Source organism: Elephantulus edwardii, unplaced genomic scaffold (assembly GCF_000299155.1).
Source record: "Elephantulus edwardii isolate Elephantulus edwardi_28Jun2011 unplaced genomic scaffold, EleEdw1.0 scaffold00119, whole genome shotgun sequence".
NCBI classification, from domain to species: Eukaryota; Metazoa; Chordata; class Mammalia; order Macroscelidea; family Macroscelididae; genus Elephantulus; species Elephantulus edwardii.
Window position 1 is genome coordinate 2,459,532 of NW_006399869.1, and position 14,022 is coordinate 2,473,553.

Genomic DNA, 14,022 nt, shown 5'->3' on the forward strand with positions numbered 1-14,022 from the left:
TCATTAAATTCTTCTGTATCTGCCAATTACTTTTGATACAATAACTCAGTATATTCCTTCCATCTTCTTTTGATACCTCCTGGATCATTTAACATTCTGCTTAAAGCATCCTTGATTGTAGCAACTCGAGGTTTGAATTTGTTCTTAAGTTTCTTGAGCTTAAGAAATGCTGAACAAGTTTTTGTAAGATGTTTATTGGACATCCAAAGAGTTTCTATTTGTTACCTCTGTTCACAACTCATTGGAGAAATTTGGGTCTACTTCCATGAGATACTGCAATGATTGTAACCAGGAGACTATATACAGTTAATATGAGTTAAGATAGATGATGGAGAGATATCGATAGGAAATAGTGCTGTCTCTGAAGGTAAAAAGACACTATATGCTCCACAGGAATTTTAAGAGAAATTCCTCCTCGTCAGTTTTAAACCCTTGGAAATCTAAAGCAGGGCTAGATACAAGTCAGGTCTAACTCAATGGGAATGACGTTTGGGAGCATAAGTGAAAGCTGGAAATTGAATAAGAAAGATCAAAGAAGAAGCAATGCCTTTAAATTGTGTTGTTGACAAAGAATATTGAGTATATCAATGTCTGGGAAAAAAAAAGAAAAATCAATAAATATTGTATGAAGTACATACACATCCAGAGTGCTCCTTAGAAGCAAAGATGATAAGGCTGTTCATATATTTGGGGTATATTATTAGTAAAAGCAAGCAAGTTTTGTGTTTTTTTTAAGTTGTCATGCTTGGAAAAATATAAGGTAAATAGAGATGAAGTGAGCACTGGTTACCTAGTGGCAAGAACCTGCAGGGAAATCCTGAAGGTATGAGGTTCGAATCTAACAGCCACTTCATGGGAGAAAGATGGACAGTCTCTCTCATATAATTTACTTCCCCTGAAAACCTTCTGAAGGGTCAGCTAAGGGTCTGTTTTGAACTGATGGTACACCACAAAAGTAAATGGAAAAGAAGACCCCAATGAGATGGATTGGCAAAATTATTTCAATAAGGTTTAAACAGGGCGGAGATCATGAGGATACAGTAAAATCAGGCAGTGTTTCTTTCTGTTGTATATAAGTGGAGTCACTATGAGTTGGAGCCAACTAAATAGTAGTACCTAAAAACAACAGTAAAAAACATGATATCCTATCTAACATTTTCTCAAAATATCTTTAAATAATTTCTGCTTGAAGAGGTTATCATTTCCTCATTTGATAGCTTTTATTTCCTTTTTATAATATCAGTTGATCAAAGACAGATTAATTAATTTCTGCATTCTCAATTCTGTTCCATTGGCCTGTGTGCCTGTCATTGTACAAATACAATGCTGTTTTGGTTATTATAGCTGTGTAGTAGTTTTTGAGATGAGAGAGTCTTATGCCTCCCGCTTAATTTTGTCCGTGTTTTCATATTAAGTACATACTTTCTTCTATTCTAAGCTTCCCTTGCTCTGAAATAACAGTTTCATCTTCTATTTGTAACTCTTATGTTACCTTTGAAATACTCCTTTTCAAATATATGACTTATAAACAAGAAATAGAATAAAGGAAAAGTTAGACAACAGTGTTAAACTATCAATCTGTGTTAGATTTTTGTACTGGTCTCTTTACTCATCATTAGTTTTTATTTCAACCTTCACATTTCCTTACTGCCCTCTTCTGACCAATAATATACTCTGCAAAGAAATTTCTTATAGATGTATGCTATCTAGACATAATTGTATGTTCTCTAACAGGAATACTCTTCTTTAAAAACAACCATGTCTCTATCTTTGGAACATATCATTAAAAATTATAAGACGGGAGAAGCGACCTGGCGGTGGCCCAGGGTGGCCGCGGCCCATCATCTTCTTTCCCTGCACAGCCAGGCGGCCCCCGCTCGAGACCCGCGTCGCCATGGCCACTGTTCCCGAGTTGATGCAACAGGATGAGGAGGACCACAGCAAGCTAAGATCTGTGTCTGTGGACCTGAATGTCGATCCTTCACTTCAGATTGACATACCTGATGCACTCAGTGAGAGAGATAAGGTCAAGTTTACAGTACACACAAAGACCACTCTATCTACATTTCAAAACCCAGAGTTTTCTGTTACCAGGCAACATGAAGACTTTGTGTGGCTACATGACACTCTTATTGAAACAACAGATTATGCTGGACTTATTATCCCACCTGCCCCTACAAAACCTGACTTTGATGGTCCTCGAGAGAAGATGCAGAAATTGGGAGAGGGTGAAGGATCAATGACCAAAGAAGAATTCGCCAAAATGAAACAAGAACTAGAAGCTGAATATCTTGCTGTCTTTAAGAAGACTGTATTCTCCCATGACGTCTTTCTTCAGCGACTTTCTTCTCACCCTGTTCTCAGTAAAGATCGAAACTTTCATGTTTTCCTGGAATATGATCAGGATCTAAGTGTTAGGCGGAAAAATACCAAAGAAGTGTTTGGTGGTTTTTTCAAGAATGTGGTGAAAAGTGCTGATGAAGTCCTTTTTTCTGGAGTTAAGGAGGTGGATAATTTTTTTGAGCAAGAGAAGAATTTTCTCATTAACTACTATAATAAGATCAAAGATTCATGTGCAAAAGCTGACAGAATGACCAGATCTCATAAAAATGTTGCAGATGACTATATTCATACTTCAGCCTCCCTACATAGCCTGGCTTTGGAAGAGCCCACAGTCATCACAAAGTACCTTTTGAAGGTTGCTGAGCCGTTTGAGAAACTTAGAAAAGTAGAAAACCGAGTCTCATCAGATGAAGATTTAAAGCTGACTGAACTTCTCCGATACTACATGCTCAAGATAGAGGCTGCAAAGGATCTCCTATATAGACGTACCAAAGCCCTCATAGACTATGAGAACTCAAACAAAGCTTTGGATAAGCCCTGGTTAAAAAGCAAAGATGTCAGGTTGGCAGAGGCACACCAGCAGGAATGTTGCCAGAAATTTGAACAGCTTTCTGAATCTGCAAAAGAAGAATTGATCAGTTTCAAACGTAAACGAGTGGCTGCATTTCGGAAGAATCTAATAGAAATGTCTGAACTAGAAATAAAGCATGCCAAGAACAATGTTTCTCTCTTACAAAGCTGTATTGACCTGTTCAAGAACAACTGATCACCTTTATTCTGAATGAAGTAAAGGAAACAAGGAATGTGAAAGCCAGCAGCATTACTTGCACATCAATCATTAGCCATGGAAGATTTATTCAGTTTAAAATGACCTGAATAAAAATATTTTGATTTCTTAAAAATCTTAACATTTAACCATGATGGTTTAAAACTATTTTTATTGCCTTTTACTTGGATATAACTAATCTTTTTCATCATGCATTTAATACCTCAAAATGGACTGTCTAGATATTGGGGTCTCCTGTAATTTGTAGTTTTTAAAAAAGGTATCAGAAATGTGTGCCTTCTAGAAACTGGTATAAGAAATTGCCTGGCACATGGTTTTTTGGTTGGTGTCCCGTGTCTCTAACACCACCACCACCACCCCCACTGAAGTGTCCATGTCTCCACAAATAACATTTTAAGGTAGGACCAGTTCCAGCAAATTACTCAGCTGATATTCCAATCCTTAACCAGGCATTTTTTTCCTCTTCTCTATTTGATAGCCTGGTTCTTTAGTCATCTCAAGCATTTGCACTGTTAACAAAAGCTAGGCAACTCATTTATCTTTGTATACACTTTGCCTGCAGCTCACTTTTTGTAGTTGAGATAAATTAGGTATGAGGTTTTGTGACCTTCTGGTTGGTTTTTGTTTTCTTAAGTATGTAATAAAATAATAAATCATGAAAAAAATTATAAGACGGAATTTGACAATAATTTCCTTATTTGGTAATGACACTTTTCTTACTGGTGATTGACTTTATGCCATTGGGGGTCAAATGCCATAACGTCTGCCCATGGTGTACAGTGTTTGGTGGAGTTCCCACTTTAAGACAGGTTTAGAAGCAGGAGTGGCATCCACTTCCTAAACAACATTCCTCTGGAAACTCTATGAACCTGGAGAAACTATGATAGTGATAGAAAAGTTTCGGGCCTTTGGCTCATAGGGTCATTTTGAGTTGTACTTGACTAGATAGCAATCAGCAATAACAGCAAGTAAAATATAAGTTTGGTTGTTGAGTACCATTTAGTCAGAACTGACCCAAAGCTGACCCTCCTGCGGGTTTTCAGAGAGAGTTAATCGCATTAGAGGAGATTGCTCATCCTTCTCCTGAGGAGCAACTGGTGGCCTGGAATCGCGTGCCTTCAGGATTGTTATGCAACTTCTTGCCATTAGTCTACCAGTGCTCTCTTAACTGTGGTTAGTAAGATCAAATTAATAATAGTAATCACAAAACCAATAATATCAGATATAGTAATATCAAACAAAAAAGTCTGGTTTCTTTATCGTTAAAAAAAAAAAACCCCTTCCAAAGCTAGAATTTTCTTTTTCTTTGAACAACCTGTTACAATTTGATATTATGATTGATGATTCTCTACTTTTCATCAAGATTATTATGAACTCTTGCTGGTAACTTCCATATTCACAATAATGTAGGAACTAAGAAGTTTCTCAGAGTTCTTAAGGTAAAATATATATACTGATTGTAGTCTAAGGTCAAAAAAGTATATAAACTGATAATAATGAGATATGACAACCATAATTTGACTAAACTACAAGCAAGAATATGTCATTGCCATAATAGGACAAGCTCACCAACTAATTAGTAACAAATTGAACAGATGAATTTGGAAGTTCTCCAAGACACAAAAGCAATTCTGATGCTTTATTTCAAAGATAAAGAAGACCATACTTCCTCAACACCTGTGGTAGAGGACAGTAGGGGTTTTCATTCTTGGATAGTACATGTTAAATCTAATCCACAATTATTCTGCTCCATTTTACAGTGAGGAAATGGAAGATTAGGTATCTCAAACAATAACCTTTGCCAGAACTGACTAGTCACCATCACAGATTCAATTGCAAGTGACTTTGTTCTTCTCCATCATTTCTGTCACAGCAATACTATACCTCACTCTGATCCATACATTAGCTTATTAACTAGTATATTTGCCTTTCTATGCCATGGAATCGAAACAAACAATTTATGACAAAAATTTTAATCTTTAACCGTATTTGTTTCTTTCAGTGATGGACCTTACATTAGGAGAAAATAGAGTCCATAATGCTTTGCTTGAAAAGATCAGTTGAAGTGATAGATTGTCAAAAAGGTGTCTCTCAAAATTAGTTATGAAAGGATACTGAAGAAATGGAAAATTAGGGGAGCTCTGGTGGCCTAGTGGCAAGAAGCTGCACTGCAATCCCAGAGGTGCATGGTTCAAATCCACCAGATGCTCTGCCGGGGAAGGAGTAACAATTTCCTCCTGTACCAGTCAGATCTGATTTGACGGTACATGCACAAACACAAATAATAAAATTTTAAAAAAAAGAAATGGAAAAAAATATCTATTTAGTAAAGTGATGTGTAATGTATCAATTCATTAACCTAAAGGTCAGCATTTCAGATCCACTAGTCATTCCACAGAAGAAAGATAAGCAGTCTCTCCCTATAAAAATTCACAGCCTCATGTTTATGGCATTGAAGTCTATGGGGGAGAGAATAGTTTAAAAGTATTATATTTTAGGGCATTATGTTTATCGTAAGAGTACGGAATGAGGGTTGCAGAGTGGATTATATTTGGGGTTGGGGTGGGGTTGGGGGAGGTGCGGGGGGGATTGTGTACCAATGAGGGAGTTTTTCTTTTGCTTTTTAAGGAGAGGAGCAAATGGGGGGGGGGGGGGGGGGGGGAAGAAGGATGCAACAATGAATGAATGGAATTCCAAAATCTCTGTAGATGTTCATTGAAATGAAAAATAAATAAATAAATAAAGGAATGAATGAATAAATAAATAAATAAATAAATTTACAGCCTCAGAAACCAAATTAGAGGTTGACTATAAATCAGAACACCTTGAATTCACTATAATGGCTGTGAATTTGGTTTTATAATTTTATAAATCAATGATTAATCCACTTAATCATGGAGAATAATTTGCCTTATTTCTTGCACCTTGAAAACATACAAATACACATACAAAGACTTGTTTAATCTGAAATAAAAGAAATTCAAGATCAAACTGAATTTCTTATAGTGCTTCTTGATTTCTGCTCCAATATCTTGCAGTAAGACTAAACTGAATTTCTTATAGTGCTTCTTGATTTCTGCTCCAATATCTTTTAATTCTAGTTCTCAATCATGTTCTCAAAAACCACATAAAGGAAGAAAAATTCTAACAAAACAGTATTATAACAAAACACTTCCCAAAGTTATTATACTGTGTGATTTGTTTACCTCTGTTCTACACTAGAAAGTGTCAAAATCATGAATTCCCACTGAGAAGGCAAGATGAATTGATTTTCCTTACTAGTCTCTAGAAGAGGAGTTGAGATGTCAGTAGCAAACTGCCTCTCTCCATCACCAAAGGAAACTAATCAAGGAAAAGTATCTGCTAGTAGCGTATACATTAATCTCCAGCTGGATCATGGGGGTGTTAGGATGTGTAACTAATCGTATCATTGTGACTCATCTCAGTCTGAAATAACATGTTCCAAAATGACATCAGTGACGTGTAAGATGAATGTTAAATGTAAGGGGGGAAATATGATTCTGTTAGAATATCTGCAAGCTCCTGGGTGACACAGTGACAGGTTGCAGTGAATGAAGCTACTGTTTCTCTACAATAATATTTGCCAAAAGCTGTCATCGCTGTGTTACTAAAACTGTCTCAAGTAGTCATCACGGGCCATTTCAGACAAGCAGGTTGCCATAACAACTTAGTTTTCTAAAATGACCTCTGTCAAGAAGTGCTGCTGTTTTCTATGCAGGTCACTTTGGTGCCACATCCAGATGTACAGGGAGAGAGAGAGACTCCACCCTTGTAAGATATTTCAGTACCAGTGTTAATTGAGATCCTTTACAGATGTTTGGGATGTTCCCAAATGAGTTCTTCCAACATTTGACCTATAGAAAGGGAGGTACATTGTGATCTCTTCTTAAACATAAAATGCACATGATGTCTTCAAATTCCAAATTACCAATTAATTATTCCCTTGTAATAATAGGCAAAAAAAAAAATAAATAATGAGAATAGACTAGTTGTCAAGGTTAAACTTGGCATATTCATCGACCTCTGTGGACCACCCAGGCTGGAATTCTCTAAAGTCCTTTTCACCTCTAAAATAGTATGGCTTTTAAAAAGATCATTTATTATAATTATGTATTTATTATTTATTTTCTTATCTCTCTAATAGTGATAAATTGTTAAAAGTTTGTGTTTTTTAAAATATATAAAATGACAAAACTATTCCAGTCATATGCATTTTCAAAGAAAAAGTTACATGCATGTATTATATACTTCAGATGGAATATTTCTTGCCATGAAAGATGAGAACTTACTCTGAATTTTCTGTCAGCAAAAAGAAAGAGAAGCTAATGAACTGTATTTTTATTGTCTAAATTGATTTGTAAATTAATTATGCACATATTTTCTTCCAGAAAAAGGACATTATCCTGGAAATAAGTAATAAGATATTACTAAATGCCTAAATGTTAACTGAAGCATTTTTTAAAAGGAAACTGATATATTCTAAAGAAATAGGATTTGGAAAGAGAAAAGCCATCCTGTGTAAGCAATGCCTAACAGTGAAAGCAACATAGAGAACACTCACGAGTTTTACTTTGTTGCACTTTTTTCCTCTTACAGGGATATATTTGTGTCATACTTCCAATCAACTTCTCTAATTTTGTTTTTCAGAATGACAAATCTCCAGGGCGATCTGCCAGTCGATCAAGTAATATTTCAAAAGTAGGTGAAATATATTAATTTACTTAATTGTTTATTGATTTCCATATTACATGAGGTCAAGTTAATATCTTCGAATACTTAACCTATAATATAATAATTGTTTTCTGTGACCAATAGACAAATGTAACCTGTTAATAATTTTGTTGTTGTTGTTGTTGTTATGTGCCGTCGAGTCGCCTGCGACTCATAGCGACCCTATGTACAAAAGCCCTAAACTCCGCTCTGTCCTGGGCCAATCGCACTGTCTCTGACACTCCCATCCCAATTATCCCAGTCACTGAGTCAATCCACCTCATAGAGGGCCTTCCTCTCCTGTGCCGTCCCTCCACCCTCCCAAGCATGATGTCCCTCTCCAAGGACCGGTCTCTCCTCACTACATGTCCAAAGTATGTTAGACGGAGCCTCAGAATCCTTGCCTCCAAGGAGCCACCCGGTTTAACCCTCTCCAGGACAAATCTATTTGTTTTCCTAGCAGTCCATGGTATTCTCAGTACTCTTCTCCAGCACCACAGCTCAAAGGCATCAGTTCTCCTTCTATCCTCCTTGATCATTATCCAACTCTCTGATGCATAACAGGTCATTGCGAAGACCATGGCCTGTATCAGACGCACCTTAGTCTCCAGAGAGACACCACTGTTCTTCAGCACTTTGGAGAGGTCCCTAACAGCAGACTTTCCCATGGCAATGCGCCTTTTAATTTCCTGGCTGCTGGTGCCAAGACTGTTGACTATGGAGCCAAGCTAACTAAAGCTGTGTACAATCTCAATCTCTTCACCATCCATCCTGATGCTGCCGATTGGTCCAGTGGTGAGAATCTTTGTCTTCTTGACATTGAGCCTCAATCCATATTGTAGGCTGCTGTCCTTGACACTCTGAAGCAGGCGCTTCAGGTCCTCCTCAGTTTCAGCAAGCAGGGTTGTGTCATCCGCATAACGCAGATTGTTGATAAATCGTCCACCAATCCTGACCCCACATTTCTCCTCATAGAGCCCAGCCTCCCGGATAATCTGTTCTGCATATAGGTTGAAAAGGTATGGAGATAGGATGCATCCCTGGCGTACGCCCTTCCCAATTTTGAACCATGCAGTGTTCCCTTTAGCTATTTCAAAGTTTTGCTGTGATTGAAATTTCTCACAAGAAAATGATTGAACTATATTTTTACCTCTTAAGTGTTGTTCGCAAAAGAAAATTTTCTGCTTTCAAAGTGTAATATAAAGTGTTTTTTTCCATCTTATTCCATATACAATAAGGCCAAGAGATACTAAAGTTAAGACTCTATTAGCATTTATTTCCATTAATTCAATTTGGGGTGGGGGGAGTTTGAATCCAAATCTGGTGGGATTTAACTATTCTTCTCACCAGGAGAGATTTCCTAAAATCAATTTAATTAAGACATTAAATTGGATACATTTAGGTCTAGAGTCAGAGGGCAGAAAATCAAAATACTCCCCAGACTAACAATGAATCTAAGCAAGCCTTTAGTCCTATTAAAAGATTATAGTTTGGGGGGGGAAATTAAAAAAATACAGTTTGGATATGATACACGGTATTTTTCCCCTTAGAAAACAAAAATTGTTTTATTACCAAAATTGTGAGCTATTAGTAAAAAATTTAGGATTTAGAACAAGTTTGATGAATTGCCATGTGATTTGGATAGTAAAAATAATTTATAGTCATTTTTCAAAATGGAATGTTATAACTTTCAAAAATATAATTACGATGAAGATTGATTTACTGTGAATACTGTTTTGATTTCAAGGTCTCCCACTTAGACCACTCCAAGGTTTTAGTCTTAGAATTATCTTTAAGCAAGTTCTCAAGATAGCAATAAAAATTACACTGCAGTACCATGTCTGCTTATGTTTTGTTTATGATCTGTTTATGTTTTAAGAGAATGTGTTTTGTATTGTTTCATTTAAAAAAACCAAATTATTTCTATTATTAAATGAAAAATAGCAGTATGCAGATTATCCACATTAACCTAAGGTTATCTCGTGAGCCCAGTACATATTAGTTAATGCCAATATGGTAAATTGGCACTTGTACACACGTTGGTTTGGGTTATAAGACAGAAATTCTGAGCTAAAGAATGTCCTTTGTTTCAATGGATGGTAAGCCCATGCATCTATTGCACTTGACTGGCCATGTATCTATCTTCCAAGGTAGTTAATTATGCAGGCATGTTTGAATATTCATAGACAAGAGAGATCTAGGAAATATTATATCTCAATATTTGATATTAAGCATTTCTAATATAGTACTGAAGAGCAATGGTATCACTCTGGAGACTCAGATGCATCTGATACAGGCTATGGTCTTTGCAATCACTTGTTATGCATCAGAGAGTTGGACAATGACTAGGGAGGATAGAAGGAGAATTGACGCCTTTGAGCTCTGGTGCTGGAGAAGAGTATTGAATGTACCAAGGACTGCTAAGAAACAACCTTTGGACATGTTGTAAGGAGGAACAGGTCCTTGGAGAGAAACATCAAGCTTGAGAGGGTGGAGGGCAGCGCAGGAGGGAAGGGCCCTCTATGAGGTGGATTGATTCAGTGACTGGGGTAATCAGGATGGGTGTGTCAGAGGCAGAGAATCATGGAGATGCATGATAGCCTTAATACAAATTAATCAACATTTTTGTGTGTGTGGATGCACTGTGTACTAAATGTTATATATTTTAATGTTGCATCCACAATTCTCTGTTTTTAAGATTTGGCTTTAATATTCAAAGTTATTTCCAATGAGATCAAGGTGAAAGAAGCCCCCAAATGCATAATATCCTGGGAATTCTTTCAGCTGAACCAGAGCCAAGCATTTCATCTCTGAGCAGATGTTTAATGTTCTGATTTATCAAGATATTAATTTATGTTTACTTATACAAGGGAACAATAATTCACTTGTACCTGCAGACTATATATCTTTAAAGACTAAGTTTGACATGTTGATGAAGTAAAGTAGACTATATAATTAGGAGATTCTTGAAAATTAGGCTGACTAATTTGGACACTGGTGGTAGTAGGGATATTATATCTAATGTTAGATGGATCTTGGCTGAAAGCAGAGAGTACCAGAACAATATCTGTGTTTCATTGACTATGCAAAGGCGTTCGACTGTGTGGATCACAACTAAATGGCTAACTCTGAGAGGAATGGGAATACCAGAACACTTGATAATGGTTATTCAAACTCTATACTTGGACCAGGAGATAGTCATCAGAACAGAGCAAGGAAACATCGCATGGTTCAAAATTGGGAGGAATGTACACCAGGAATGTATCTTGTCTCCATATCTTTTCAATCTGTATGCAGAACAACTTATCTGGGAGGCTGGGCTCTATGAGGAGAGGTGAGGCATCATGACGGGATGAAGATTCACCAACAATCTGTATTAAACAGACGTCTCGACCTGTTCACTGAGACTGAAGAGGACCTGAAGTGCTTGCTGCAGGAGGTCAAGGACTGCAGCCTTCTATATGGATTGAAGCTCAGCATCAAGAAAACCATGATTCTCACTGCTGGGCTGATCAATAGCATCATGATAGTGGTGAAAAGATTTAGATTGTTAGCAGCTTTAGTTTGTTTGGCTCCACAATCAACACTCTTGGCACCAGCAGCCAGGAAATAAAAAGACGTATTTCATTGGGGAAAGTCTGCTGTCAGAGACCTCTCCAAAGTACTGAGGAACCATAATGTCAGTTTGGAGACCAAGATGCACCTGATAGAGACCATCACTCACTATGCATCAGAAAGCTGGACAACGACTAGGGATGATAGAAGGAGAATTGGTGCCTTTGAACTGTGGTGCTGGGGAAGAATATTTAATATACGATAGATGGTTGAATATACTGAACAAGTTCATCCTGGTGAAGGTAAAACTAGGCTGCTACTTGGAGGCTTTTGTGAAGCTTTTCTGATATACTTTGGACATATTGCAAGAAGGGACAAGTCCTTGGAGATGGATTTTATGCTTGAGAGAGTGGAGGGACAGCACAAGGAGAAAGAATTTAAATGATATGAATTAATTCAATGACAGGGATAATGGATTAGGAGTGTAGGAGACAATGTATTGGCATAGAATAATGCAGAGTATATGGCTGTTATACTTAGGGTTGCTATGTGTCACATGTGACTAGATGGCACATAACAAAAGCAACAATAACAACCTGGAGACTTTCATGGAGTCTATACAAATTCTATTCTGAGACTAAAATTGAGTAAGTGGGTGAACATTTATATGGATTCGTAAGTATGATGGTGGAAAATTGATAATTTCTAGCCTCTTCTTATGTCGCGAAGCTTTTTCTCCATATTTACGCATTTTTTAGATGTTAGGTGATATCATGGTTTTATATATGATGATTAGATTACCAACTCTCAAATAGACATTTTTAATGCAAATCTTTACCATCAATTTTAAACTCAGATATTATACTCAAATTTTCAACAAGGAAGATAAAATACATTTGGGGTCAGATTCCCCAGCAGCACTTCCTGAGGTAAAAATTACCTTACAATGATTTAATATGGACAACCTCTCTGGAAAACCTCTAAAGATGTGAGAGAAACAAAACAAGAAAGAACAATAAGTCAAGAAAAGTTCCTCTGGCTCTATAGAATTCATAGTTATATATTAGTCTTCATCTGTCCAGACTTGATACTAGTGAGCTGAATATTCATATTCCCACATTAGCCATCCATTAATTAGAGGAGAATTAGAAACAGGCTCTATAAAGAAGAATGTAACATCAAAATCAAAAGAGGATTAATCAGTAATTCACATTATACAGATAACATAATCTTGCTTGCTGAAAATGAGGACGACTTGAAGTGCTTGCTGCAGAAGACTATATACTTCAATATGGATTCTATCTCAACATCAAGAAAATAATCATTTCACCACTTGACCAACAGGCAACATCATAATAAATGGGGAAAAGATTGAAACTGCAACAACTCAATCTTACTTGGATCCACAATTAACAGTTGGTACCAGCAGTCAGCAGATCAGGAGAAATATGTCATATATTTCAAATATTTCATAGGGAAACTCTGCAGTCTCCAGGTGACTCTTCAAAGTTACTGAGGGGCAATTAATTCCATTTGAAAACTAATGTGTGCCTGATTTGAACCATGGCGTTTTCAATCACTTGCTATACTTCTCAGAGCTGGACAATGAATAAAGATGACAGAGGAATAATTGATGCCTTTGAGTTGTGGTGTTGGAGAAAAGTGCTGAATATATGTCTTGGAGAAGGTTCAGCCAGAGTGCTACTTGGAGACAAATATAGCAAAGCTTTGTCTCATGCACTTTGGGCATGTTGCTGGGAGAGGCATTCCTTAGAAAGGGCCATCATGCTTGAAAAGTTGGAGGGTCAGAAAAAGAGAGGAAAACCTTCAACCAGATAGACTGACACAGTGATTGCAGCAATTGATGTAAGTCTGTCAGAGATAGTAAAGGTGGCACAGATAGGATGAGATTCAGATCTGTCATTTATAGGGTCACTATTCATCTCAACAGCACCTAACAACAACAACAACATAAGCATAAAAACTTCCAGATACTTTGACTTTCTAAATAAATGTCAAGTGTCCAAGACCCCAGACTTGAGACAAAAAAAAAGAAAAAAGAAAAGCTTGGTAAGACATAATAAAATAATCTGAATGACCAGAAAAGATCTTAGTGAAAAACTAAAAGCCCATATTGTTGTTGTTGGTATTTTGCATAATTCTGATACATACGTACCCCCTGAAAATTTATTCCATCCTACTAAATATTGTTATAAATGATTATTTATCGTAATTCCTGAGAAGAGCTAAAAGATGAAGAATAGTTACCTGAGCTGTTGCTATTGCAGCTTCCAGAATCAGAACTGATGTATCATCTTCTATTCCATACCCCTTGATATTTGATTAATATTTCATTTTTTTCCTTTTTTCTTTATTTTCTACCAGTTTATTTACAAAATGTCAATACATTGTTTTCAAGAACAAATTTTTTCCATTTCTCTCATCCTCCCAAGAAGACAAAGATTCTCACCACTGGACCAATTGGCAACATCAGGATGGATGGTGAAGAGATTGAGATTTTACACAGCTTTAGTTTACTTGGCTCCACAGTCAACACTCTTGGCACCAGTAGCCAGGAAATTAAAAGGCGCATTGCCATGGGGAAG

General features: G+C 36.8%; 1 protein-coding gene and 1 pseudogene across 1 annotated transcript in view; both read left to right on the forward strand.

Moving 5' to 3' along the window:
* Window positions 1-14,022, forward strand: part of MARCH1 (membrane-associated ring finger (C3HC4) 1, E3 ubiquitin protein ligase) — a 635,452-nt gene that overhangs the window by 284,992 nt on the left and 336,438 nt on the right. The window contains exon 2 of the mRNA XM_006892768.1: window positions 7,799-7,849. Within this exon, the coding sequence (XP_006892830.1) occupies window positions 7,799-7,849 (51 nt within the window). The remainder of the gene's footprint in view (window positions 1-7,798; window positions 7,850-14,022) is intronic.
* Window positions 1,853-3,109, forward strand: LOC102864346 (annotated as a pseudogene).